A 26,479-nucleotide genomic window follows, 5' to 3' on the forward strand; every position below is an offset into this window, starting at 1 on the left:
GACCAGGCTGGGGCTGACCCGGAGCCGCTTGGCAGGGACCAGGCCCGGGGGAGCCGCTTGGCCGGAGCCAGGCTTGGCAAGCTAAGATGGGGTGGGGGAGCGAGGAGGGCTCCAGGGAGGTGCGGCGCGGCACGGCCCAGCCCAGTCCTGCGCCAGCCTAGCGCCCGGGGCCTGGTTGAGCAGCCCTGGCCCCGGCCCCGGCTCCGGCTGAGTGGCTCTGGCCCCGGCCCAAAGTCGCTCGGCCAGAACCCGGGCCAGGCCAGGCCAGGCCCAGGGCGCTCGGCTGGAGCAGGACTGGGCCGGGGCCGCTTGCGGCCAGAACCGCTGGGCTGGGGCCGCTCGCGGCCAGAGCTGGATGCGCTCGCAGCCGGATCCGGGGCTGGGGGCGGCCGGGGGTGCTCGGGGCCGGAGCTGCTCGTGGCTGGAGCCGGAGGCGCTGGGCTGGGCCGGAGCCGGGGCACTCGGCCACTCCTGGGCCAGAGCTGGGGCGCTCAGCCGGAGCAGGACTGGGCTAGGCCGCACCACCCCTCCCTGGTCCCCTCCTGGCTTCCCCACCCCACCTTGCCAAGCTGCTTCTTGCTTCTGAGCCCTCCCCAGTCCCAGGCTTCCCACGCTAACATCTGATTCCCGGGAAGCAGGGTAGGGGGAGGAGAAGGGAGGGGCAGAACCTTCAGGGGAGGAGCCCAGGAAGCAGAGGTGAGCTGGGGCTGGGGGCAGGGCGGCCCTTTTAGAACCGGTTGTCCTGGAACAACCGGTTCTAAAAGGGTTTCTAAATTTAACAACCGGTTCCTGCGAACCGGTGAGAACTGGCTCCAGCTCACCACTGAATGGGAGCCTTGGGAGTGAAACCCTCAGGCGAGGGCAGTGCGCGGTGGAGCCGCCTGCCCCACCCCACCCCTAAGAGCCACTGCCAGACATGCTGGCCACTTCTGGGAATGGCATGGGGCCAGGGCAGGCAGGGAGACTGCTTTAGCCCCGCTGCATGCTGCTGCCACCCTGGAGCCGCTCGAGGTAAGCGGCGCCAGGCCAGAGCCTGCACCCCGAGCCCCTCCTGCACCCCGCATCCCAACCCCCTGTCCTGAGCCCCCTAACTCCCTGCCTTGAGCCTCCTGCCGCACCCCTCCTGCACCCCAAACCCTTGCCCTGAGCCCCTTCCTGCACACTGCACCCCCTCCCACACCCCACATCCCCTGCCACACACCAACCCCCTGCCCCAGCCCTACATTCATGGCCCTGCATACAATTTCCTCACCCAGATGTGGCCCTCAGGCCAAAAAAGTTTGCCCACCCCTGGTTTAGAATATCCTCAGGTGCTAAACTTCCTGCCTGAACCACCAAGTTATTCTGGTTTTAACATATTATGTTAACTAACTGTGATATTACTAGGGTGACCAGACAGCAAGTGTGAAAAATTGGGACAGGGGGCGGGGGGTAACAGGAGCCTATTTAAGAAAAAAGACCCCAAAATCGGGACTGTCCCTATAAAATCGGGACATCTTGTCACCCTAGATATTACACACACACATCCACCTAACATGAAGTCTGAACCAGTTTGGCAGGGGTATGAGAACACAGTTAAGGTGCTTTGAGGTATGTTAATTCTGTTTTTTAGTACTTGCTTTGGCTTTTAAATGTACCATTACTTTAAATTTTCTGTTTGCAGCCCATGTTGGTCCCAGGATATTAGAGAGACAAGGTGGAAGAGGTAATATATTTTATTGGACCAGCTTCCTGTTGGTGAAAGAGACAAGTTTTTGAGCTACACACAAAGCTCTTCTTCAGGTCTGGGAAAGATGCTCCAAGAGTCACAGCTAAATATAATGTGGAACAGATTGTTTAACATAAGTAGTTATACATTATAAGAGACTATTCAAGGTGAAGTGGCTCATTAACATATCTGCAGTCATAGGACAAAAAAATGGGTGTTAGTGGGTTACAGATTACTTATTGTAATAAGCCATAAATCCAGTGTCTTTATTAAGTCCATGATTTTTAGTATCGAGCACAGTTATGAATTTAAGCTCCCAGGCTCATCATTTGAAACTCTTGTTCAGGTTTCCTTTGAGGATGAAGACTAAGAGGTCAGATAGGGACTGAGTGCTTTGTGAAAAATGTTCACCCATGAGTGTTAGGGAGTTTTTATCTTTTATCATTTTTCTGTGTGCATTCATTTGAGAGTGTCGTTATTGTCTGGTTTCACATACACAGTTGATACTGGGGCATTTAGTGCACTGGATGATGTATTCCACATGTTGTGATAGGCACCTGTATGATCCATGGATCTTGAAAGGTTAGAGGGTTGTTTGAAGGCCAGAAGAGAAGCTTAGGAAAGATTTCTTTCAGGATGGGGTTCCCATCAAGTATGGGTTGTAATTGTTTAATGATATCCCATATGGGTTCCAGTGTGGGATTGTAGGTAACAACTACGGATATAAGGTCAGAGGCTTTCCTCCTCCCCATATTGAAGCACGTTCTTTCGGGGTATTCCATGATGTGATCTACTTCTCTGGTGGAGTGTCCTTGTTTGGTGAAGGCAGTTTAAAGTGTGTCAAGATGTGTACTCTGGACCTTTTCCTTGGAGCATATTCTGTGGTATCTGAGTGCCTGGCTTAGATAACAGATTTCTTGGTGTGCTTGGGGTGGTTACTGTGAAATTAACTGTAGTGATCTGCAAGTTTCTTGTATATTGTTGTGTGTAGGGTTCCATTGTTGAAGCTGATTGTGATGTCTAGGAAGCGATGCTGGTGCAGGAGTGTTCTAGAGAGTTTAATGGATGGGTGGTGTTTATTGAAGTTGTGATGAAAATCTATGAGGTAGTTTAGGTCATTTGCCTAGAAGATGAAAACATCATTGATGTATCTCAGGTATATCATTGGTTTTGTGGTGTATTTGTCCAAAAATTCTTCCTCAAGGTGGCCCATGAAGAAGTTGGCATACTAGGGAGCAATCCTTCTATTCCTGTCGTAGGGCCAATAAAAGATATTACCTCCCCCTCCTTGCCTAATATCCTGGGACCAACATGGCTGCAACACTGCTAACTCAGATAGCACATTTATATGGGATGCAACCAAATCTGGGTCTAAAAATCAGTCTGCTCAAATAAGTCCCAGTACAGGAAAGCATCCCTATTTTGGAAAGCACATAAGCCCCATTTAAGTCAATGGTACTTAAGCACTTAAAGTTAATTATGTGCTGAAATGTTTTCCTGAATTGGGACTGTGACAGATATGCCTATTTCCTGCATATAGTTGGGAGACCTTATTGAATTAAGTTTAAGTATCTTTGCAATCCATTGTACTAAACACAAAGTTTAGGTATTACTGTGGAGTGAGATTGCATGTAACCTCTCTAGGAGCAGACATGATGTGAGGCCTGGGAGTTCATAGGACTATACTGAGAATGTGTCCGAGAAGAATGGACTTTTGGGACAAGTGTAAAGTGGATTTTCTGGGGAAATACCTACGAAGAGGTTAATGCAAATTCCCTGGTTATACAAAAAACTCAGCCTCTTGGAGCTACGTCCTGAGGAATGGATCACTGTATACTGATCAACTGTTCCCAGAGACTGGAGGTCAAAGGGCTTAGCTGTATAAATAAACAGGTGAACTACCTAGCCTGTGTTCTGGTTCTGAATTATGTTATGAACTTGTAACCAGAAGGAAAATCTAGTTGTGGGTTTTGAAGGACTGACACCTACCGGAGCCTGAGCTTGGAGTTGGGGGGTTACCTGTGGTAAGCTTTCTAGCTATGTGGGTAGGTTCTTTGATTGTTTTTAAAATGTTTTTCTGTAATGCTTTCACGTTAAGAATAAATATGCTTGCTTAGAAAGGACTGTGTGGTACCTTAAAACTGCAGGCAACACACTGGAGAGAAAACAAAGTGCAGACACTAGCCTGGGAATACCAAACTGCAGGCAGGGATCTGTGCAGCCTTAATAATCCCTGGTCAGGAGCAAGTTAGATGTCGTTCTTCGCCAAAGAGAGATGATAGTTGGACCTCAGAATGTGAATACAGGTGCAGTTACCCTAAAATTGTGACAGGAACAATAAGGAGGAACAGCAGAAGGCAAATGTGTTACTGAGAACTTATCTGCAACCAAATGCTATTATTTATTAATACTGTAACTATGATAAAATAACACATACGCCCTAGTTATTCACCCCTTTGGGCTTCAGAGGGCAGTCTATCTATGCCATGTCTGCCCTGCTTAGATTGTAAGTCCTTTTTGTATTTTGTACAACGCTAAACACATTGTTGGTACTTAAACGATACACAACGCTATCATATGTAAAATATGTTTTACATTTTTTAGGGGGAAAAAATCCCTTCTCCTTCTGTAATTTTTTTAAACCTGGGGAAAATTGAGAGCGTCCAACACACTGAACAGTTTATATTGCAACAAAAGGGGAAAAAAGGCTCATTTTGCCATCGTTATCTGGAGGCAGAACACGCATTAGCTCTCAGTGGTCAGATACGGACTGTGTCTATTGCCCAGTGCAATGAGAGTGGGACGCGCTTGCTCTTTATTAGCCTAACGAGGCGGGACGGGTGAGGACAGCCACGTTGGCTCTCTAGCGGCGAGTCACCATTTCGGGTGGCGAATTCAGGTTGTTGTCATTACGGTATTAGCGGCCTCCACCAGACCGGCGCTCGCAGGGTCCATCCCGGGGGCCGGAGCCGGCAGCCGCGCTCCGTAGGCGGGTTTGCGGGGGGAACCGGGCGGGCTCAGCCCAGCTAACATGGCAGCGCTTCCAGCGCACGCGGCTCACGGCCCTGGGCGGCTGCGCGCCGCGAGCCCAGCAGGGGGCGCTACCTCGCCCTCCCTCGCCACTCAACGGGTATGAGTGACGTCCCGGGAAAGCAAACCGTCAACGGCCCCTACCCGGGTAGCTGCGAGTCCCCCCGCCCCTCTCGATGGACTGATCCACTTGCCTAGAGAGGGGCGGTGGGACGGTCGCTGGCCATTGACGGTAAAGCAGGAGGCAGGGGATCTGGACGCGCTCACTGACGGGGTAGGGGAGCTAAATCCGCCCGTTCGCTGCGACGGAAGGGAAAGTGCCCGTCACCGCGGGGCTGTGTGTGGCTGGGACTCCGCGGCGCCCCTCCCGGTAAGTGTAGGTGGGGGAGGGGCTGTGTGCTGTTGGGGTGTGTGTGTGTGTGTGTCACGAAATGAGTTAGGTAGGTTCGTTCCCCCCTCGGGGGTGGGATGGTCTCTCCCAGCGAGTCTGTCAAGGCGAGGCGGGGCCCGCCCTTTCCTCCCTCCCCTTCTCCGCGTTGGTTCCGCTCGCAGCAGGATTTAGCCGCCGCCGTCGCCGCCTGCCGTCGTCTCCGCTTGTAGTGAGGGGCCCCTGGACGTTTTCTCTTTGCCTTAAAGTCGGTGAGGAGCGAGCGGGGCCGTGGCGGGGCCTCCCCCGGGCGCTGGGCCGGGAGGAGCGGGGCCGTGGCGGGGCCTCCCCCGGGCGCTGGGCCGGGAGGAGCGGGGCCTCCTCAGGGTACTGGGCCTGGGCCTGGGCCGGGGCCGGGGCCGGGCCGTGGCGGGGCGGGGCGAGGCCGGGGCCTGCAGGGCTCTTCTCCCCCCCCCCCCCACCGCGGCGGCCTGGCCCGGCCCTGCCGGGTAACAAAGCCCCGGCCTGTGACGGGGAGGCCGCGGCGCTGAGCGCGGCCCGACTGGAGGAGACACTCTTCTCCCCCCCCCCGATCCACCGGCTCCAGAGCGCCTGCAGCGGCCGCCTCCGCCCAGGGAGGCCCGGTGGGTGCTCAGCAGCCCGGCGAGCGGGAGGCGCGCGGGGGCTGGGAGCTCCCCGGTCCCGCGCGGGCGGTGCGGCGTGGAGGCCTGTTCCTCCCCTGGGGGTGGGGGGCCGGGGCAGGGAGCGAGGACGGGCCTCGGGAGGTTACTCGCGCCCTGGTGCGTGTTGTCCTGCCCGCCTGGATCCGGGCCTGCGATCCTGCTGTCCGGGGTCGTAACGTGTCGGCCCGGCCTGCGTGGCGCTGAGCGCGGCTCTGCCAGGTCTGAGATCTCGGTCTAATTAAACACTCCTCACCTCTGTACCGCGCTTTTCCTTGCCTGTCACTGTGCTTTACAACGGAGATCAAATTATCCTTACCTTACAAATAGGGAATCTGAGCTAGAGAGAGCGTGATTTGCTCAAGGTCATTCACCCTGAGGTTATCCTTTTATGTCTTAATTAGACTAATCTGTCTTTGCCATAACAGCTAATAAGTATTGCATAGCTTTAGTGAAAATGTACCATGATCTGTCCCAGAGTTACTTCAGCAGTGTAGATGTTCTTAGCCAACAGGCAGGCCCAGGAACTAGCAGTGCAGGATTTGCATTTCATATCCCTGACAAGAGTGTGGTTATAGTAAAATAGGGGAGGAATGCAGTCTAAGGCTTCAGCCACTCTCAAATAATACTTTCTTTTTAAAGTGTGAACTCCTTCCACGAGGAGATGTGTACAGTAGCTGATACACATGCTTAGAATTAAAGCATGGTGTAGGAATCATCTGCTTCTTAAGGATATCTTGAAGAACTTTTCTTTTTTCACAGGGTGTCTTTTATGAATAATCAAAAGCAGCAGAAGCCAACGCTATCAGGCCAGCGTTTTAAAACTAGAAAAAGAGGTAAATATTAATCATTTTTGTGTGTAGCTCATGGCCAACTCTGTACAGAAGACCTATCGGCATGTGCTGGGCAAGAGAATGAATACACACAAGCTTATTAGTATGTGTCTAGCCCAGAGGTTCCCTGAACTGTGGGGTGTGCCCCCTAAGGGGTTGTGGAGGAACATCTGGGGCCAGTCCCCATGAGGGAGCACCACCAAGACCCTCCTCACCCCCAGCTCTGCTCTGGTCCCACATCCCCGGTTCCCATACCCAGCCTCGGTGCAGCTCCGCTCCCGGCCCCACGCCAACCCCCAGCCTCAGAGGCAGGCCTGTGGCCAGGTGCAGTTCCACTCCCAGCCTTGGGAGAGGCTGAGAGTGGAACTGCACCTGGCCACAGGCCTGGCTGCTGGCCTCCACCACAGCCTGTCTGTGGCTCTGCTCTCTCCTCTACCACTGGCTGTGGCCACTTTTCATCTCTTCTCTCACCTCCCTCCCCCCTTCAGCAGTGGCCCTGCTCCCAGCCCAGGGGGTGAGTGCAGGGGGTGTGACTCTAAAAAGTGGGGGGACCACTGGTCTAGTCTTTTAAGAACTTGTTTAGGTAGGTGTCTGTAAATAAAGACCTATAAAGTTAAACAGATGTACATTTTTACCATAAAAATTAGCCTTTCAGTGTAGGCTATTTCATTTTAAATGTGCCTTGCACCATAAAAAACAGCTTAAATTCTGATTATGCTCCTTTCCAAACAATGCCTAATCTAGAACACCTTCAACCAGTGTGAAAGTTTGTCAGTAATAAAGAGCCTAAATTAGGATGTCATTAGATTTATGGGAAAACTCAGGCTTCTTCAAGGGGTGGGAGGGAGCTGATGGGCTCTTCAGTCTGTGAAGGTAACTTTACTTCCTCTTTCTATTCCTAGATTAGTTAATGGGAACAAATATTTTAACTGTTGAGGAAACAATAAAAGTGGAGATATAGGTAAAAGGCTAGAGTGGAATGGTGGTGTCATTGGTAATTGGAGAGTAGTGTGGCTAGTAAGTATCTAGAAGAAAACTGCCATTCTCTTTTTAAGAGGGAATTGGATGCTGTTATAAATTAAGGGCCTTGGTTTGCTCTAATCTAGGGACTTCTAGAGAAAGTTAGAACCCTCCCCACCTTCAAGAAGGCTAGCTAGCTCACATTTTTCAATTCTCCAATTTCTCATTCTAACAGTAGTGGCTATGAAAGCATCTGATTGGCTTTGATTAGTGTATGTATTTACCTGATTTGTCTCAAGTAGAATGAAATAAGGAATTAAATAGTCTGCGATAATAATGAAGAGGTTCATCAAAGTAAAACACACTGAAGATAGCACTCTTAAGTTGTCGTAGTGTCATCTTCTACACGCATACTTAGGTTGGCATAGCTATGTCAGTCAGGTGTGAAATGACTTAACAGCTGGCAAAACAATGGAAGGAAGCATTTGGGAGGACTCGATCAACTTAAGGTTTCCACCACTGTCTCAGTAGGCATCTCCTACCTAGCTGGCAAATGACGTCTCCTTCAAGGACAACCCTGAAAGAATGATTGAGAGAAACTGTATAACCTTCCCTTTCCATTGATTAGGGCCTTTCTTCGCTGCCAAAAAAAAAGTGGGGTGTTCTGTTAAGAGCAATCTATTTTGGTAGTGAAGACAGGCATGCATGACTGATCCCAAATATAAAATGTACAGGTTCTATCTGGAACAGGAAGAGGCTGAAACATGGCTAATGAAATGTGATTCAGAATCACATTCCTTCTAGCACTTCATATTTAAGACAGGTTTTTATCGTAAATCTGTCTGCTCACAAAGTTCTGACACAATTTACTGTTTTCACACTCTTCCGCCACTTTGAAGCAAACCTCAGAGCAGGACAGTTGCATTCAGAATCTCTTCTAGTTAAGAACTGGACTTGAGTCCTTTCATCTGAGCACAATGCAAATAGTTTTCAATACATGGCAACTGGTTTAGCTGAAATGCAAACACTCTTTGATGCTTCTGTTACAAAAGAGTGGTAGGCCTAACTAGTTATAGTGAATAGTTCAGAAAGCATTAATGTGGATTTAACTAAGGCTAAATATTGGTTAGCCTCATTAGTGACTTTGCACTTCTAATTTAAATGAAAAAATGCCCAGACTAATGTTGGATGATATCTGGATTTGAAGTCTTAGCATCTAGGCTGCAGTCCTCCTCTCTGCTTGTGCTTTGCCTAGGTCAGGTGGCTTGGAGAAGTGTAGGGACCTCCCCTCACAGCAGGAACTCAGGCAGGGTCTCCCCCATTGAATGGGGCTGCAAGCACCCTAGCCCATGACCTACCGCCTATATTGGAGGTACCTGGCCAGAGGGCCAGCTACTCTGCTGTCTCAGGCATGGTCTGGGAGGCAGCGGCTGCTGGGTCTTAGCTCAAACTAGCCAAGGAGGGGCCTGGGACCCAAATGCCTTGGGGCAAGGAGATTGCAGTGGCTTTTTTATATTATAATAGCAAAAATCTGAGCGGTCATGGTAAGGCCATGTCTACGCTACCACTTATATCTGCGAAACTTGTGTCATTCAGAGGTGTGAGAACATGTCGCTCAAGGAGATAAATTTCACCAGCATAAGTGGTAGTGTCCACAGCACTATGTTGGCAGGAGAGCTTTTCCTGCCAACATAGCTACTGCTCCTCATTGGGGATAGTTTAATTATGTTGCTGGGAAAGCTCCCACCAGTTGGTATAGAGCAACTACACGAGAAATCTTACAGCAGCACAGCTGCATCAGTACAGCTGTGCCACTGAAAGGTCTCTAGTGTAGACATGGCTTTAGTAATCTGAGACTCGTTTATTAAATTTAGTGTAACTGCTCCATGACTCTTGGAGGATTTTTTTTTTTAAGATAAATCTTCAGCCCTAGCATAATCTGACTCTCACTATCTTGATGAAGAGACAGTAAAATGGGCAAAACTGGTATTGTTGCAGAATTTAGCAGGAAGAAATTACTGTGGGAAAACAGGCAGGGATTAGAATGCAATACGTGTAGCCTTAAGTATTGGTGCTTCTTGGCTTAAGTGGAAAAAACATTAGGAGTCAAAATCTTGTAACTTCTAAGTGAACAGCTAACTTGTTCAAGGCTAACCATAGTTGCATATTCTCACCATTCAAAAAGTCAATGGTGGCTATTTCTGCAGCTATTGCAGTTGATAGTTGACATGTTTGGGTCAAATGGCTAATGCTAAACTCATATGTATTAAACTAATGGCAAATTCACTGGCTGTTTCAGGCTTCCCTGGTAAACTCAAACATTTCTGAAACTGTTGCCGGTTTAATTACTGAATGAATTCCTGAAGTTGGATGATGCTGATACAGAAGCTGATACAGAAATTGACAGTATTATCTTTAAGTTAAAGTGAGACTAAGCTCCTACAACTAGTAGGCTTATCAAATACCAATGCTTTCTCTTTTATTGCAGATGAAAAAGAGAGGTTTGACCCTACTCAGTTTCAGGACTGTATTATTCAAGGTCTAACTGAAACTGGCAGTGACTTGGAAGCAGTAGCAAAGTTTCTTGATGCGTCTGGAGCAAAACTTGACTATCGCCGCTATGCAGAGACACTCTTTGACATTCTGGTGGCTGGTGGAATGCTGGGTAAGTGTCTAGCTAAACTTTTAAACATGGCTGCTTTGATAGATCACATCATTCTCTCATTTGGACTCAAATGACACTTGCACGCATGCTTAAATGTAGGTTATTGATCTGCTTTGTCACCCAAGTTTTAAAATGGATGCTATTTATTTGGATTGCTTCAAACCTTTGTGGTACATACATTAATGCTCTGTCTCAGCATAATCTCTGCTACATTGGATTGAGGGTGGCTGCTTGCACTGCAGCAGAAATGGCTCACTTTTTAAATCGTCTGTCCTTGAACACAGTGAGAATCACTACTCGTATGATAGTGTCTTGTCTTACGGTGTTTACCCGCTCAAGGATGGAAGAGCTCTTGTGACAGGTTCGGTCACAGAGACCCCCATGAGATTGTCACCTGATGTGCTGAAGTTACCTCTGAACCTGTTTTCCACTGCCAGCTTGGGACTCCAGAACCCTGCCTTATTGAGCCAGACACATTAGTCTGCTGCAACACAGACCCAGGTCTGGTCCATGCCCCCAAAGCTGCAGACTTTAACCAAAACCTGCTCAGCAAGTCACCTATCTCCAGCACCCAGACACCCACTTCCCAATGGGATCCAAACCTCAAATAAATCCATTTTACTCTGTGTAGTGCTTATACAGGGTAAACTCATAAATTCTCCGCCCTCTATAACACTGATCGAGAAATGCCCAGCTGTTTGCTCCCCTAGGTATTAATCACTTACTCTGGGTTTACTAATAAATGTGATTTTTTTTATTAAGTAGAAAAAGTAGGATTTAAGTGGCTTTCAAGTAATAACAGACAGAACAAAGTAAGTTACCAAACAAAACGTGCAAGTCTAAGCCCAGTACATTTAAGAAACCGAATACAAGTAAATATCACCCTCAGATGTTCCAATAAGATTCTTTCACAGATTAGACTCCTTCTTAGTCTGGGCCCAATATTTTCCCTGGTACAATTCTTGTTGTTTCCAGCTCAGGTGGTAACTAGGAGATTTCTCATGACTGCAACCCCCTTTGTTCTGTTCCACCCCCTTTTTATGGCTTTGGCATAAGGCAGGAATCTTTTATCTCTCTGGGTCCCCACCCCTCCTTCTAAATGGAAAAGCGCTGGGTTTAAGATGGATTCCAGTACTAGGTGACATGGTCACATGTCCTGTGAGACCCCAAGCTTCCATTCTTTCCAGTCTGACTCAGATGAACACAGGAAGGCTTCCAAGTAAACAGCCATTTACAACCAATTGTCCTGGTTAATGGGAGCCATCAAGATTCTAAACCACTATTAATGGCCCACAATTTACATATAGTTACAATAGGACTTCAGAGTAATACCTTATATTTCTAGCTTCAGATACAAGAATGATGCATTCATACAAATAGGATGAACACACTCAGTAGAATTATAAGCTTTGTAATGATACCTTACAAGAGACCTTTTGCCTAAAGCATATTTCAGTTGCATTATATTCACACTTATAAACATATTTCCATAAAACATATGAGAGCTGACACATTGCACTCCATAACTATTGGCTTTCTCTTTTCAATTATTTCTTTTTCCGTTGTTGCTTCCTCTTTTGGCCTTTATTGCTTACTACCTGCCACAGCACCAAAGCTTGGGGCTCATGCTTCAGTTTTAAGTTGTCACTGTTCTGATAGGCTTCCAAACAGGACCTCAGCATCCAGTACTGGCAGACCAGCAGCAACACTTCATAATGCAATGTCAAGTTTCATCTGCTAAATCCATCTCCATTTAATTATGGACGCTGTAGCTGCTATTAATCCCTCAACAGTAAACTGCACTTCTTGCTTCAAGTGACTTAACAAGGCTTCTGGTATGCTGCATCTAGGTTCCCTGTTCTTGCTACTGTAGAAGCAACCTATGGCAGTGGGTTTGGGGAAATACATACAGCAGGATTTGAGAAGAATGTACAAAACAGCAGATAGTTTGACAATTAATTCCTCTGTTAGGGATATTCCCCTCTGTGAGGGGACACTGCCTTAAATGAGTGACCTTGAACTCTTCAAAGCTTAAGTGTTCTTGCATTCTAAATTTTTGTGCATAATTTGGCAAGCTTGTCTTCTATATTATAACTTTAAAAAAGGTGAATTCTACTTTAACTTTCATAAAAAGTAGAATTTGGATCATGCAGCATGTGCTTACTCACTGTGATAAAGCTTTCAAAGGATTGGTTCACTTTAAATGGCTACTAACAATGGTGAGCGGACGGGCCGGCTGGGGTATATATTCACTCCAGGGGGCGCCCAGCCGGCCCGCCGGAGTTGCTAGGGTAAAAAAGTTCCGAGATGCCGTGCACGCGCGGCGCGCACACCTGACTGGAATGCATAGGAGCAGTCACTCGAAGAAGGAGGATTGGTTCACTTTAAATGGCCACTAACAATGGTATTTAAAATAATTAACTTGCATTTCTTTAGAACACTTGTGAAGGGCCTAAAGCACTGTACTAATACTAAACCACAGTACTAGTGAGAGGCTTGTAAAGTTGCATATCAGGGAATTAAAGCAAATAGGGTGAGTGACTTGCCTAATGTCTCATAGGCCTTGGCTACACTGGAGAGTTGCAGCGCTGGTAGTGGCTTTACAGCGCTGCAACTTACTCCCTGTCCACACTGGCAAGGCACATACAGCGCTGTATCTCCCTGGCTACAGCGCTGGCTGTACTCCACCTCGGCCTGGGGAATAACGACTGCAGTGCTGGTGCTGCAGCGCTGGTGTGCCAGTGTAAACAGTGATTAATCTTACTACGCTGTAACTGATCTCCGGAATTTTCCCATAGTGCTTTTAACTAAAGAACTCTTTGTTTTGTTGTGAACTCGAAAAACAAACACAACTACTGTTTGCTGTGAATGAGGCAGGCAGGGGGATGAATGTCCAGAGCTAGTGTTTGCTTGAGGAGAGAAACAGCACGTTGGGGGTGGGAGGGAGGGGAAGGGAGTCCCTCAGAGCAGCTGCTTATCTGGTCTGAAGGCTATTTGCATTTAAGAGTGAATGAGGGGTGGGGGAAGTAGTTGGAATTTGCAAGGCAGGGAGCTGACAGTGTCTGCTCCAAAAATCCCCCCTCTCTCCCTCACGCTCCCTGTCACACTCCACCCCACCCCCCTCTTTTGAAAAGCATGTTGCAGCCACTCGAACGCTGGGATAGCTGCCCATAATGCACCACTCCCAACACCGCTGCAAATGTGGCCACACTGCAGCGCTTTCCCTACACAGCTGTACGAAGACAGCTTTAACTCCCAGTGCTGTACAGCTGCAAGTGTAGCCAAACCCATAGTATATTGGTGACTGAGTCAATAGAACCAAAGGGTCCTGATTTAGCCAACAGACTACTTCACTGTGGAAAGCACTACTTATAGCAGTATCCACTATGTGCTAAGCACTCTCCGGATAAGAATGAATTGTTGTTGCCTCAAGAAGCCCATAACCTCTGGATAGACACCTACAGATGTTTACTACTACTCAGGTGGATTTGATGCATGTGTAAGTGAATCTTCGGGAGACTTTAATATGAGAAGTAAGAGCTTTGTAAATTATCTCAAAGGCCATACCATGTATAGAAGGCAATGTGGAAGAAAAAGCTTGACAAATGGGCATTTATCAAGGTTCCCACTTTTAAAACTGGGAAGAGGGAAGAAGGAGATACGAGTTTGGATAAGTAAGGAGGGGAAAAATTATATAGGACTTGAATTACAATGCATGATGCCTGAATTTGATGTGATAAATGGGGAAACAAGTGGAGTAACATGATCAAAATGAAGGGCATGGAAGAGGACTCTTGCTCCTGTGTTTTGTGTAGGTTGGAAGAGGGTAGTGTGTGCTCTATGGATTCCAGAGAGGAGGATGTTGCAGTATTTGAGACCAGAGAAGGCCCTAAATGAGAAATTTAGTGACTGGGTATGAAAAGATGTACGAGTCTTGAAAACTCTAAGCAGAAAGAAGTAGCAGGATTTGAGTGTGCAGGGCAGGGAGATGTCAGAAATCACTTCCACTCAGGCCTACACTCTGGTAGGGAGGATGGCAGTTTTATTAGTGAGTGTAGAGGTTTTGGGATGGAAGATAAGAGTATCCTGTCCATTCAAATAGAATGTGTTTCTGAAGTCTTGCTCTTATCAGATTACCATCTTTTGGGAAACCTCAATCCATAGAGTCCTCAGATATGGATGATGAAACAGGTATTCTAAAGTGTCTGATTTCTTTTAATAAAGAATTACATTAGTTTCCTTTGTAGTATCTGCAAACATTAGAAAAATGTTAACTTGTGCTCCCACTGCTGGCTCTGCCAAAGAATAAGAGCTTTCTACCCACATGGAGTGGTACCATTTTAAATTCTTGGATGTTGTGTGTATTAACACCTGACTTAACTCTTGAATTAAATATTCTAATACCTGATTAGCACCTTCCATATCTGAACTCAAGTGATGGCTTCTCTTTGCTTTTTCATTCTAGAAATGTCACAAAAATCAAATCCCTAACACACACCAGTGTGATGATCAGTTTCTACTGTAGATCAGGCCTCAGTCGCCTTAAAGCAGTGGGTCTCAAACTTTTTTACTGGCGACCCCTTTCACATCACAAGCCTCTGAGTGCGATACCCCACCCCCAATAAATTAAACACACTTTTTAATATATTTAACACCATTATAAATGCTGGAGGCAAGCAGGGTTTAGGGTGGAGGTTGACAGATCACAACCCCCCATGTAATGATCCTTTGAGGGGTCCCAACCCCCAGTTTGAGAACCCTGTCCTTAAAGTAACAGGACTTTGTCGCCTTTAACCAGAAGTCCTGCAGTATAATAAACGAATTAACAGACTAGTCTTGATGTTGCATCTTACAAAGACTCAGGTCTAAATCAAAACTGACTTGAGCCCCACTTGATCTGTCCTTGAGTACTTTTGACTGGCCTCTAATAAATTTGGTGTGAAGATTTAGGGTGGGACTCCTCAAAATTGCTCACAGTTGGCCTAACTCCCTGCCCTGGAATCAGCAGTGAGACTCCCATTGAGTTATCTAGAAGTAGTTGAACCAATGCTCATGCTTTTGAAAATCCAATCTTAAATGTTACAAGTGACTCATGTATTAAAGTGGATATTTTTGGAGCCATGGTTGCTGTTTTGCTTAGCACATTGTTAGAAATTTTCTTCTTTGACTTTATTGAGGTTAGGCTTTAAAAGAACCTTCCAACACTAAACTGCGATGCTTTAATTTTTGAGCCGTTCAAAACTTAGTGTGGACATGCAACTCTATAACAATTAGGTTTTGCTTCCAGGGCTGGGTCACGCAGTTTAAAAAATAAATAAAAATAACTGTTAATTGTGTGTGAAGTGACTTTAGTAGATACGATATTTAGGATTAAATCAATGTAATGTCTCTTGTATCTGCAGTTGGAAGGAAAACTTTCATGATCTGTTGGGGTTTTTTTAAGACAAAACTAATGTATTATGGCTCTCAATACCAAGTGTGTAAAGCTCTTCTGTTGTACAGAATATTAAATCTGAGCATTATCAGTCTATTTGATACATCCTGACTTAAGTTTCAATGCAACAATAGTAGATGACTAAATAAAATTATCTGGAGGCCTATATTTAGTGGTATAGTCACCACTAATCTTCAGTAAAGGACAGCTGTAAGATTCAGCATCGTACGACACTAAACTTAAAGCAGATCAAAAAGTCACTTTTTACTGACTCTTTGCATACTATAAGCAATAGTGTAATCCTTGCTGATCAAAAAAAATATTTAAATATGAAATACCAGTTTTAATTTCTAATGAAGTGTTAACACTAAAACTTCTTCTAGCCCCAGGTGGTACTCTGGCAGATGACCTGATGCGTACAGATGTCTGTGTATTTGCAGCACAAGAAGATCTAGAAACCATGCAAGCATTTGCTCAGGTTAGTCCTGAGTGTACAGTTGAACTTCACTGACTCTCACCTTGTGTGCACAATAGTTGATAACTAGCTGTCATGTTTAGCATTGCTGTGGAATAATGGTCTACAAAAACTGGTCTTGGTGTTCAAATAAACTAACTTTTTTTTTATTTTTTTGGAAGCCTCCCAGCAAATGGCCTTAGACATGCAGCATTTAAAAAAAAACCAACCCATTATGTTAAACTCTGTAGTGTGGCAAACTATCATTGGTACAAAAATGCCAGACTTGACATGTTGAACCAAATGTTCAACAAAGCTGGTTTGAAACTCATTACTTTTTGCCTTGATTAGAGTCCAAATGTAATGTACTAATTTTCTGTCTTCTAGGTTTTTAACAAGCTAATCAGGCGTTACAAATACCTGGAAAAAGGCTTTGAAGATGAAGTCAAAAAGGTATTTAACAGGCTTCAGATAACAGCAAAAAACCCTGCGGCTAAGCTTCAAGACAGCCATGCACGCTAAAAGGAAGAGTGCTGTGATTAAATCTTCACTTACTAGAATAAATGTCCTTGTATCTTAATGTGGCATTTGATTATATAAATGACAACTAATTTAGTGTGGAATTAAATTTCAGTCAGGGTAACATTCTACTTATGGAGTGATCTTGTATTTCTGCCCATCATAAGCTACTATGATCGCCAGCAGCCTTAACCTTTGGTTCAGGGAGGCACTGGCTACACCAGCTGATAATACTTAAAAGCTTTGTGTATTCATTTTGGAAGGATTACCATTCTTTCTATTGCAGCTGCTGCTGTTCCTAAAAGGTTTTTCAGAGTCTGAGCGGAACAAACTGGCCATGTTGACAGGTATTCTTTTGGCCAATGGGACACTTAATGCATCAATTCTCAACAGCCTCTATAATGAGAACTTGGTTAAAGAAGGTAACTACTAGTATTAAACAATTCTGTTGGATGGTGAGGGGTGCTGGGAGCAGGGGACCAAGAGGCATTAGTGACAGATTTAACCAAAGCTAAAATTTGACATAGATGTGAACTGTGGCAGCCACATACTCTGCTGCATAACAGCGAGTCTTATCCAGTGACACAATCTGTTGGCCTAACTAGTTCTGAAGCAAAATTTAACTGGCAGTCTTCTACCTCTCTTCCACCCCATGCACATGCACACCTGTGAGGGTTTGTCATAGTTTGGGTAGCTGATATACTATGGATTTGAAGACACCACAGGATGGGGAGAACCATTAACATTGCAAGCAAGTTCCTCTTCCTTTCATATTGAACTATTAACAGTACCTTTCTAACTCCTGTTGTGCAGGTGTTTCTGCAGCTTTTGCAGTAAAGCTGTTCAAATCATGGATAAATGAGAAAGATATTAATGCAGTGGCTGCTAGCCTTCGTAAAGTCAACATGGACAACAGACTGATGGTGAGTATTCAAATGGATGACCTGAACACTGTTATCTGTCCTTGCTCTTGCAGATACCTCTCCACTTGGCCTATCTGAATTACTAAAACTTGTATGTAGTGTTGTAGTTGTGTTGGTCCCAGGAGATTAGACACAAGGTGGTTGCAGTAACCTTTTATTGGACAGACTTCTGTAGGTGAGAGAGATCAGCTTACATGGAGCTCTTCAGGTCACCCGAAGAGCTCTGTCTAAGGCTGAAAGCTTGTCTCACCAGCAGAAGTTTGTCCAATTAAAAATATTACCTCATCCACTTTGTCTCTAAAGCAAACTTGGTAACCCTTGGACTTTAAATGTGTCCCAATATAAAATGCAGGCACTAATAACTTCTGTGCATAGGAGTCAATGTAAATGTTGGGGTTTATTTTTTTTAGGAACTCTTTCCAGCCAACAAACAAAGCCTTGAACACTTCACAAAGTATTTCACTGATGCAGGACTAAAAGAACTTTCAGAATATGTTCGGAACCAACAAACCATAGGAGCTCGTAAAGAGCTGCAGAAAGAACTTCAAGAGCAGATGTCACGTGGAGATCCATTTAAGGATGTAAGTATACGTATATTTAAACAAGATACAAAAAAAGAACTTGTCACAAAGCTGCTTGACATTTTTGTTTAGTTTATTCCACATAGAATTAACCCACCATTACTTGGATCTTTGCTTCCTGGAATCTTAGAACTGTGATTCTTATTAATAGAGTGAAGGGAAAGGAGTCAATTTACAGAACTGATTACTGGACTGTATCTAGTACCTGAGTGAGAAACTTGGTTGCTGTTGGAGGACTAAACCTGTAATGCATCTGTATGTCTTACCCGACCTATCCTCTCTAGAGGACAGAACTCCTGGGCACTCTGAATTTAGAATGGTGGCAGCAGTAATCATTAGCTGAAGGTGACTGTTTGGGTGTCACTACTTAAATATTAAGCTGCTAAATTCAAATAGAAAGTCTTGGGCTGCGTTCTCACTCTTCTCACCAGCTCAAGAAACTGATATTCTTGGTCTCCAATGTTTACTGGCCACTTGCATTTAATCTTCTAAACTAATGGTGCAGCACCTGACATTTGCATTGTAAAATGTAGAACTCATCCCTGCTTCTTGACCTATGACTGAACTGCTATCTAAGGCAATTCAGAACTTTGAAAGGGTCTTTGGAAGTGAAATATAAGTATTCTGATTATAAGCCACAAAGGAAGCTGTTTAATCAGTAGCTTTCATACTAACATTAACTCACTGACTCTGCAGATAATCTTGTATGTCAAGGAAGAGATGAAGAAAAACAACATCTCAGAACAGACTGTGATAGGCATAGTCTGGTCTAGTGTAATGAGCACTGTGGAATGGAACAAAAAAGAGGAGCTGGTAGCAGAACAAGCCATCAAGCACCTGAAGGTATTTGCTGTAGCTCTGATACAAGAACTCTGAATAACTGAACTTACTATAAAGACACTTAATGGGCTGGCCCAGTCCTTTTTTCCTCTCCCTGACCTAATTATACCCTAAAACGCCTAGACTTAAACACAAGTGAGAATATACTACACCCTTTTCCAAGTAGAACTGCATCCACACTAAGGGAGTGAGTGTACTATTGGTGTAGTTTAAAGTAGTTCAGCTTTCTAGAGTAGACAAGACCTAACTCTGTACATCACCTAGCAAAATGGGGACTCAATCTTGCTTGAGGACTCCAGATGCTTGAGAAATACAAATGAGATGCTACTCAATGATGGAGGAAAAGATGGTTCCTGCAGGTAACTAGTGTGTACTAAAACACCAGTGTGGATTTCAGCCACCATTCTTAAATATGCAGCACTTGATTATTGGACTCAAAAGGATTAGACTATCATCCAGTAAATCTTGATAAGCACCCACTTCACCATTCACCTCAAACTGAAAAGTTTCCGTCAGTAGCAATCTACATTTAGAGAGGCAAAATAAGAAAAGTTTGAGATCTTAGTCTGATTTAAGATGTACTTTGTATATTTTAACATGATGTTGATAACGTGTGCCTTACTGGTTTAATTTTTTTTTGTCATTAAGTAATTCTGACCCCCATACTTACCCATAACCTGAATTTATATTGACAAAAACAGCTTACAAATCAGTATTACCTGCTGAAATTACGGTTTAAAAAATTGAATTCTGCCAAGCCAGTAGATGGATTGCCCCTTAATCAGGTGGTGATAAACGAAGTATAACTAGTTTCTTGTGTAAATAGCAACTTTTTTCAGAAAATTCAAAACTGTTTAAATGGCAAAAATATCACATTTCAGTGTTTGCAGGGAATTAATTTTACAGTTAAACTTAGATGATCTCAAGGATGGAATGAATCCTTGAAATTAAGTAATGTTACTTGTAAAATTCTTTGTCCTTGAAATTGACTAAGGTAACTGTCTAATGCACCCAAAACCAGACCATTTTTCTCTAAGGAGGGGACCTAGTTAAAATCCATTTTGGAGGTATTTTCAGTTTCTATGCCCTCTGAAATAGTGACTTACACGGGGCTGGAAGTGTTTATCTAATGTCTTGTACTCTTTCCAGCAATACAGCCCTCTGCTTGCTGCCTTTACTACCCAAGGTCAATCTGAGCTGACTCTGTTACTGAAGATTCAGGAGTACTGTTATGACAACATTCACTTCATGAAAGCCTTCCAGAAAATAGTGGTGCTCTTTTATAAAGGTAACTAAAGCTTTAAGGCTGCAGCATATAACTGTTTGCAAAGACTTCCAGTTCTTAACTCAGAGCTCTGAAAAGCTAATTTCTGACCTCTGGCAAATGAAATTGTCAGGATTCTCCGCAGTCAGTTAATTGGTAGCTGAAATTCTAGTGCTTGCATGCCCATCTGTACAAATCACCATACCATTGTCAGTTGAGGTAAATTGCTAAACCGCAGTGATCAGCAAGGGCCTCTATCTCTAATGTAGTTAGCGAGGGGAGTTTTAATGTCAACTATTTTTTGGCTGGCGTCTAGTAGCCATGGTGCACTTTTGCCCAATCAGATCAGTCTCACTTCTATACAAAGATAACTTAAGGTTTTCCATCTATTAATAGCAAAAACATATATTGGTGTATGGGGAAAAGAAACTTGGGCCAGTTTTCTGGCAAATCATAGAATCATAGAATTCAAGATCAGAAGGGACCATTATGATCATCTAGTCTGACCTCCTGCAAGATGCAGGAAACATAAGCCTATCCACCCACTCCTTAAGCAAGCGACCCCTGCCCCATGCTTCGGAGGAAGGCGAAAAACCTCCAGGGCCACTGCCAATCTACCCTGGAGGAAAATTCCTTCCCGATCCCAAATATGGCGGTCAGCTGAACCCCGAGCATACAGGCAAGACTCTCCAGCCATACCCTCTGGAAAAAGGCTAACTATCGTATCATTGACCCATTGTACTAATTACCAGTGTGGCACTTAATTGACCTATTGACTAAGCCCGTTATCCTATCATACCATCTCCTCCATAAACTTATCTAGCTTAATCTTAAAGTCATGGAGGTCCTTCGCCCCCACTGTTTCCTTCGTTAGGCTGTTCCAGAATTGCACTCCTCTGATGGTTAGAAACCTTCGTCTAATTTCAAGCCTAAATTTCCTGACTGACAATTTATATCCGTTTGTCCTCATGTCCACATTAGCACTGAGCTGAAATAATTCCTCTCCTTCCCTGGTATTTATCCCTCTGATATATTTAAAGAGTGCAATCATATCTCCTCTTATCCTTCTTTTGGTTAAGGAAAACAAACCGAGCTCCTCAAGTCTCCTTTCATACGACAGGCTTTCCATTCCTCGGATCATTCTAGTGGCCCTTCTTTGTACCCGTTCCAGTTTGAATTCATCCTTCTTAAACATGGGAGACCAAAACTGCACACAATACTCCAAATGAGGTCTTACCAACGCCTTATATAATGGGACTAGCACCTCCTTATCCCTACTAGAAATACCTCGCCTAATGCATTCCAAGACCGCATTAGCTTTTTTTAACGGCCACATCACATTGCCTACGCATAGTCATCCTACGGTCAACCAGGACTCCTAGGTCCTTCTCCTCCTCTGTTACTTCCAACTGGTGCGTCCCCAGCTTATAACTAAAGTGTAAATGCATAACCGTACACTTCTCACTATTGAATTTCATCCTGTTACTAATACTCCAGTTTACAAGGTCATCCAAATCTCCCTGGAGGATATCCTGATCCTTTTCCGAATTTGCAATACCTCCCAACTTCGTGTCATCTGCAAACTTTATCAGCCCACTCCATCTGTCTCTTTCCATAAGTATGCTCACTCTGCACTGACAAAATGGTTTTCTGCTTCATCTTTGCCATATGGCTGCATGATGGCACTCCAGGGACAGGGCTGCTATAGATCTTTCTTACCCACTTCACAAACCAGTAACATATGGAGGACAAACTGTCTACTTTCTGGGATTAGATAAACATAGGTAGGATATGGAGTCAGTTCCTTTTGTGGGAACTTAACTGTTTCCTGACTTTAAAGCAGTCACCCCTGAGACTAAACTTAAAGATGCAATTTTCCCTAAATATAAATCTTGAAACTTGGTCTCCAATATAGCCTCAAGTTGTTACCATGACATACAAGAGCAACTGACTAGTCACATGACTGTCAAATAGACTTCACTCACCTCCTACTGCATCTTTCAGGGAAAAGGAACTTTATTTCCTCTGTCACCTTTAATGTTAACAAATGGTGACTTGATGTATACCATAGACATGCCTGTCAAACTCCACAAATGTGTACTCCATTTAAACAATCTTGTTCCTAGTAATATGTGGAATGGGGAGCCTTAAGGGAATGAATATATTGGGGAGTGGGGGAAGAAGAGTGAAGGGTGACACTGTGACATGGCTGCCAACCAAGGGTGGCTGGGAGAGCCTAGTAAGCTAGCCTCAAAGCAGTATGTTGGTACAGACTACTTCCATAGTAACCCTGCCTTGGCATGTCTTAAAACAGCTGAAGTTCTGAGTGAAGAACCCATCCTGAAATGGTATAAAGATGCACACCTTGCAAAAGGAAAGAGCGTTTTTCTGGAACAAATGAAAAAGTTTGTGGAATGGCTTAAGAATGCTGAAGAAGGTAACTAAACAATTACTGTGAAACTTTAGTTTGAAGTTAAACAAGAAGAATGGGTTTTGTAGTTAAGGAACACTAAAATCCCTGGTATAGATAGTGGTGCAGACAAGAGGAGATGGGCTGTGAAGTCTCCCTGTGTAGCTTCTCTATGCCTCCTGCCAGCATAATTAAACCATCCCGAATGAGTAGCAGTGGCTCTATTGTGGGGAGAGCATCTCCTGCTGACATAGTGCTGTTCTGACCAGTGCTTTTGTCGGTGAAACTTACGTTGGTCAGGGAGGGCTTCTCACTCCCCTGACAAAAGTGCTAGTGTAGACAAAGCCTGATACTCAATTCTGAAATTGTGGGGTAGAAATTCCTTTATGACATGCTTTTAACAAAGCAGAGTGGATATAAGGGAATATTTCATTAAGCTTTGTTCTTCCTGATTGCTTTCCAACTTGGAAGACTGGATCTTGGCAACAAAATCTGACCCCAACCCTGTGTAAAACTTACATAACATGGTGGCTGTTTTGAAACTCTGCTAGCTGCCATTTAAAAGCTCAGATAAAATAAATTGAAACAGCCTAGTTAGTAAACAATGGCTGCCTTGGTAGGCCAATGAGACTAGGCTCAAGACTCATCTATTGTGGGCTCCTCTAGATCAGTGGTTCCCAAATGGGTTTGTGAACCCCAGGGGTTCACCAAATGTTACAGGGGATTCTTGGGGGGGGAATTTCCTAATGGTGGACAGAGCTCTCCATAGGGACCCTGGGCAGCATGGGGCCTTCCAAGAGCTAAGCAATCAAAGCAAGTATATCTATCACACTGAGGAGATTTAAGACTCCTTATAAGAAATGGAAAGGGAGGTGGATATTTTTTGCTGTTTTTAAAATTAAATAGGCTGCTAGTGTTTATAATAATTTAAAAACAAGTTTAAGCTTTGTTGTAATGTGCATTGTTGCTCAAGACCTGAAAGTGTGTACGAGGAACTCTTTGAGTTGGCTTCTTAAATACCTTCATGCTGTTTAACATCTGATCTCGATGAAACATAGGAGTCAGAGGCGCCATATGGGGGGCAACAAGGGTCATGTGCTGCCCCTGCATCGGCACACCCCCTCCACCAGTCCCTCCCCTTTTTTGTGTGGCCCCTGCAGGCCCCCCCACTTTTCTGGTGGTGCCCCCGCAGGCCCTAGGGGGTGCAGGGGCTTTGCCCCCACCTTTTTTTTCTCTCTCTCTACTGGCACCTCTGATATAAGACAAGGCTCCTAACAGCTTAATCAAAAGTGATATCTTGGAAGAGTTGCCATTTTCATACCATAATAAAAATACAGTAATGATAAAGTCAAATTTTATATTTCCAAGATCACTGCTTTTATAATCTGTTGAGGTAAGGGGGAAAATCCCTGGAAACCCTCATTTTTAGGAGGGGGTTCATGAGTTGTTAAAGTTTGGGAACCACTGCTCTAGATGAAAGTCTGGTCAGTTTAATGCTAACTCCTTCTACTGCATTTAAATTCACCAGAATCTTGCTGATTCTGGAGGGGAGAGAGAGCTCAGTGGTTTGAGCATTGGCCTGCTAAACCCAGGGTTGTGAATCCAATCCTTGAGGGGTCCATTTAGGGAACTGGGGTAAAAATCTATCTGGGGATTGGTCCTGCTTTGAGCAGGGGGTTGGACTAGATGACCTCCTGAGGTCTATTCTATGATTTGTGTATAATCTTTAATTCATACATAAATGACTAGAGCAGTAGTCCTCCCAAAAGTACTGTTGACATGCTAAAGTTTACTATAGTATCACATACTTTTTAAAGTAAATTTTGAATCTATGGAGTTGAAGTGCAAAATAGTGTTCTTTAGGCTGAGTTGGCAGTGTCCAGCTGTGTTCTTACAGGTTTATTTTGGAAGGAGTTATAACAATGTTCACACTTACATTGCACAGTCCCATCTCCTAATTAAATTATTTTTCTTTTCAGAGTCTGAGTCAGAAACTGAAGAAGGTGACTGACATGTGAAACTGTCCTCAGTAAAGCAAACAGGAGCTGTAGATAAATGTCAGTCTTGTGTGTCCTTTTTGGTTCTTGCATCCTACCTCCCTGTATCAAGCATGATACAAGGGCTCTCATGGCAAATTTATTTTAACTGTTTTCTATAGTTATTGAAGATACTGGTTTTAGTTTTTAAAACCATGTTTTAAGTAGCTTACAGGAGCTGTAGACTTGACTCTAACATTGCATTAGTCCTTTCAGTTATATTCTACCTCCTGTATTTTCTACTGTAATGTAACTTAAGGCCTTCCACAAAAATAATTATCTTGGGTTTTCTATATAAACACTTACAGGCAGTCATGATTTGGTAAATGAGATTTATTATGGAAACTCTATTTGCAGATTAAACCATACAAGTATCTCAACTCAAAAAGCCATGGGAGGGGGGTGTGATTTGGCATGAAACTTGAGATTCTACTAACTGTATGGGAAGTCTCATCCATGGAACTAGCTTCTCCATGCAGGTCTTTATTTCACAAGCACTGACTTACACAGGTATGTTTAGAGTATTACTTTAAGAATACATAAGTCTAGCCAATACATGGGGGGGGCTTGCCAAAAAAGCCTAAGAACTTAAATTTGTTTCTGCACAACTTCTAAATCCCTGGTTTTGCCATTTTGAGTGACCCTGGCTGGCAAGATTCTGTAGAAACTTTTTTTCTCTTGCCAAGCAAAGCAAGCAGGCATTCTGAGCCTACTGGCTGTCACATGCCTGTTTTATGTGTTTCTTAAGACTATTAAACTTGTCCTTGAAAGTTTTAATGCCATGTATTCTTGGTTATGGATCAATGGACTAGAAAGTGTGTGCCAATAACATGCTATAAAACTGAATGATTAACATCTAAGAGTACAGGGGTAGACCAAAAAGTCAATTGAAGTGTGGCTGACAATTTGTAATTGTCACTAAAGGCAAACTGCTGGAGTGCAACAGGGTCATAGTTTTAACTGTCATTTAAGTTGCATACTGCTCAGGGTTCCACTGCTTAGAGTTCTACTTCACCTCCACCCAAACCCTTGGCCCTTCTATAGTGATAAATGCATGGCCATTAGATGGTAGGATTAAGATGCTGTGCACAGGCATCTTGTGGCAATAGGCTTACTAATGCTAAATGCTGCCAGAGGTTAAAAACCCAACTATGCTAAACATTGAAATGTCTCTGCAGTCTTAATGGAAATGGCATCACTTTCTCAGGACATCCTTGTTGAATCAAGAATAGGGAGAGACCTTTGTTAATGTTGAAAATCAAATTTGGAGTAATGCTGTCATAACCTAACAAAGAATACTAACTGGACCCCTTGTGAGTGAAGTATTTGTTAAATGAGTGATCTTGGTAGAACTTTGGTGCACAATGTATTCAATAGGTTTCTACTGTAGTGATCTGCTTCCTTTGTAACTTGTCTTCTTAAGACTTTTTTTAAAATAAAGTCCATCCTTACACTTCTTAGGTTAGTCTTTTTTTACCAAGCTGGCTTGTGGTGTAAACCATTCTTCAAACCTGAAACTTCAGATCTTGCACTCTAAAAACTAACCATCTTAGAGGGTGAAGCTAGACAAGTTTCCTGGACTAATTAAATAAGCTATACCTATAGTAACTAGTGCAATGGTGAAGCTAGATTAAAATACAGCAAATGCCCCATCTAACACTTCATGTTGTTAGTCCCAGCTTCTGTTCGTGTCAAGATTTTTTGTAACTTCTAAATCACAAGTTTTCCTTGTCCTGTCTCAGTGCAAGAGCAATAACACCCTTCCTGGTAAAACT

At 44.2% G+C, this 26,479-nt stretch overlaps 1 protein-coding gene across 5 annotated transcripts; it reads left to right on the forward strand.

Moving 5' to 3' along the window:
* Positions 1 to 4,912: 4,912 nt before the first annotated feature.
* On the forward strand, positions 4,913 to 26,160 carry BZW1 (basic leucine zipper and W2 domains 1). Of its 5 annotated transcripts, none has more exons than XM_045032338.1 (12): positions 4,913 to 5,108; positions 6,548 to 6,621; positions 10,067 to 10,243; positions 16,061 to 16,155; positions 16,519 to 16,584; positions 16,937 to 17,072; positions 17,464 to 17,573; positions 17,984 to 18,154; positions 18,851 to 18,997; positions 20,144 to 20,282; positions 22,573 to 22,695; positions 24,648 to 26,160. In XM_045032338.1, the coding sequence occupies exons 2-12, from the start codon at positions 6,558 to 6,560 to the stop codon at positions 24,677 to 24,679; spliced, it is 1,260 nt and encodes a 419-aa protein (XP_044888273.1). In that variant the 5' UTR covers positions 4,913 to 5,108; positions 6,548 to 6,557; the 3' UTR covers positions 24,680 to 26,160. The 5 variants fall into 5 exon arrangements, with proteins under 5 accessions (XP_044888273.1, XP_044888272.1, XP_044888274.1 ...); XM_045032337.1 differs by lacking the exon at positions 4,913 to 5,108 and adding an exon at positions 5,227 to 5,377; XM_045032339.1 differs by lacking the exon at positions 4,913 to 5,108 and adding an exon at positions 5,710 to 5,749.
* Positions 26,161 to 26,479: the final 319 nt, after the last annotated feature.

This window comes from Mauremys mutica, chromosome 10, assembly GCF_020497125.1.
Source record: "Mauremys mutica isolate MM-2020 ecotype Southern chromosome 10, ASM2049712v1, whole genome shotgun sequence".
Taxonomy (NCBI): Eukaryota; Metazoa; Chordata; order Testudines; family Geoemydidae; genus Mauremys; species Mauremys mutica.

Bases quoted from the DNA above. Each gene is read 5' to 3' on its own strand.
- BZW1 (XM_045032338.1), top strand. From the start codon at position 6,558: ATGAATAATCAAAAGCAGCAGAAGCCAACGCTATCAGGCCAGCGTTTT. The intron at 6,622-10,066 runs GTAAATATTAAT...CTTTTATTGCAG, and splicing joins TTTTAAAACTAGAAAAAGAG to ATGAAAAAGAGAGGTTTGAC. The intron at 18,998-20,143 runs GTATTTGCTGTA...TACTCTTTCCAG, and splicing joins AAGCCATCAAGCACCTGAAG to CAATACAGCCCTCTGCTTGC.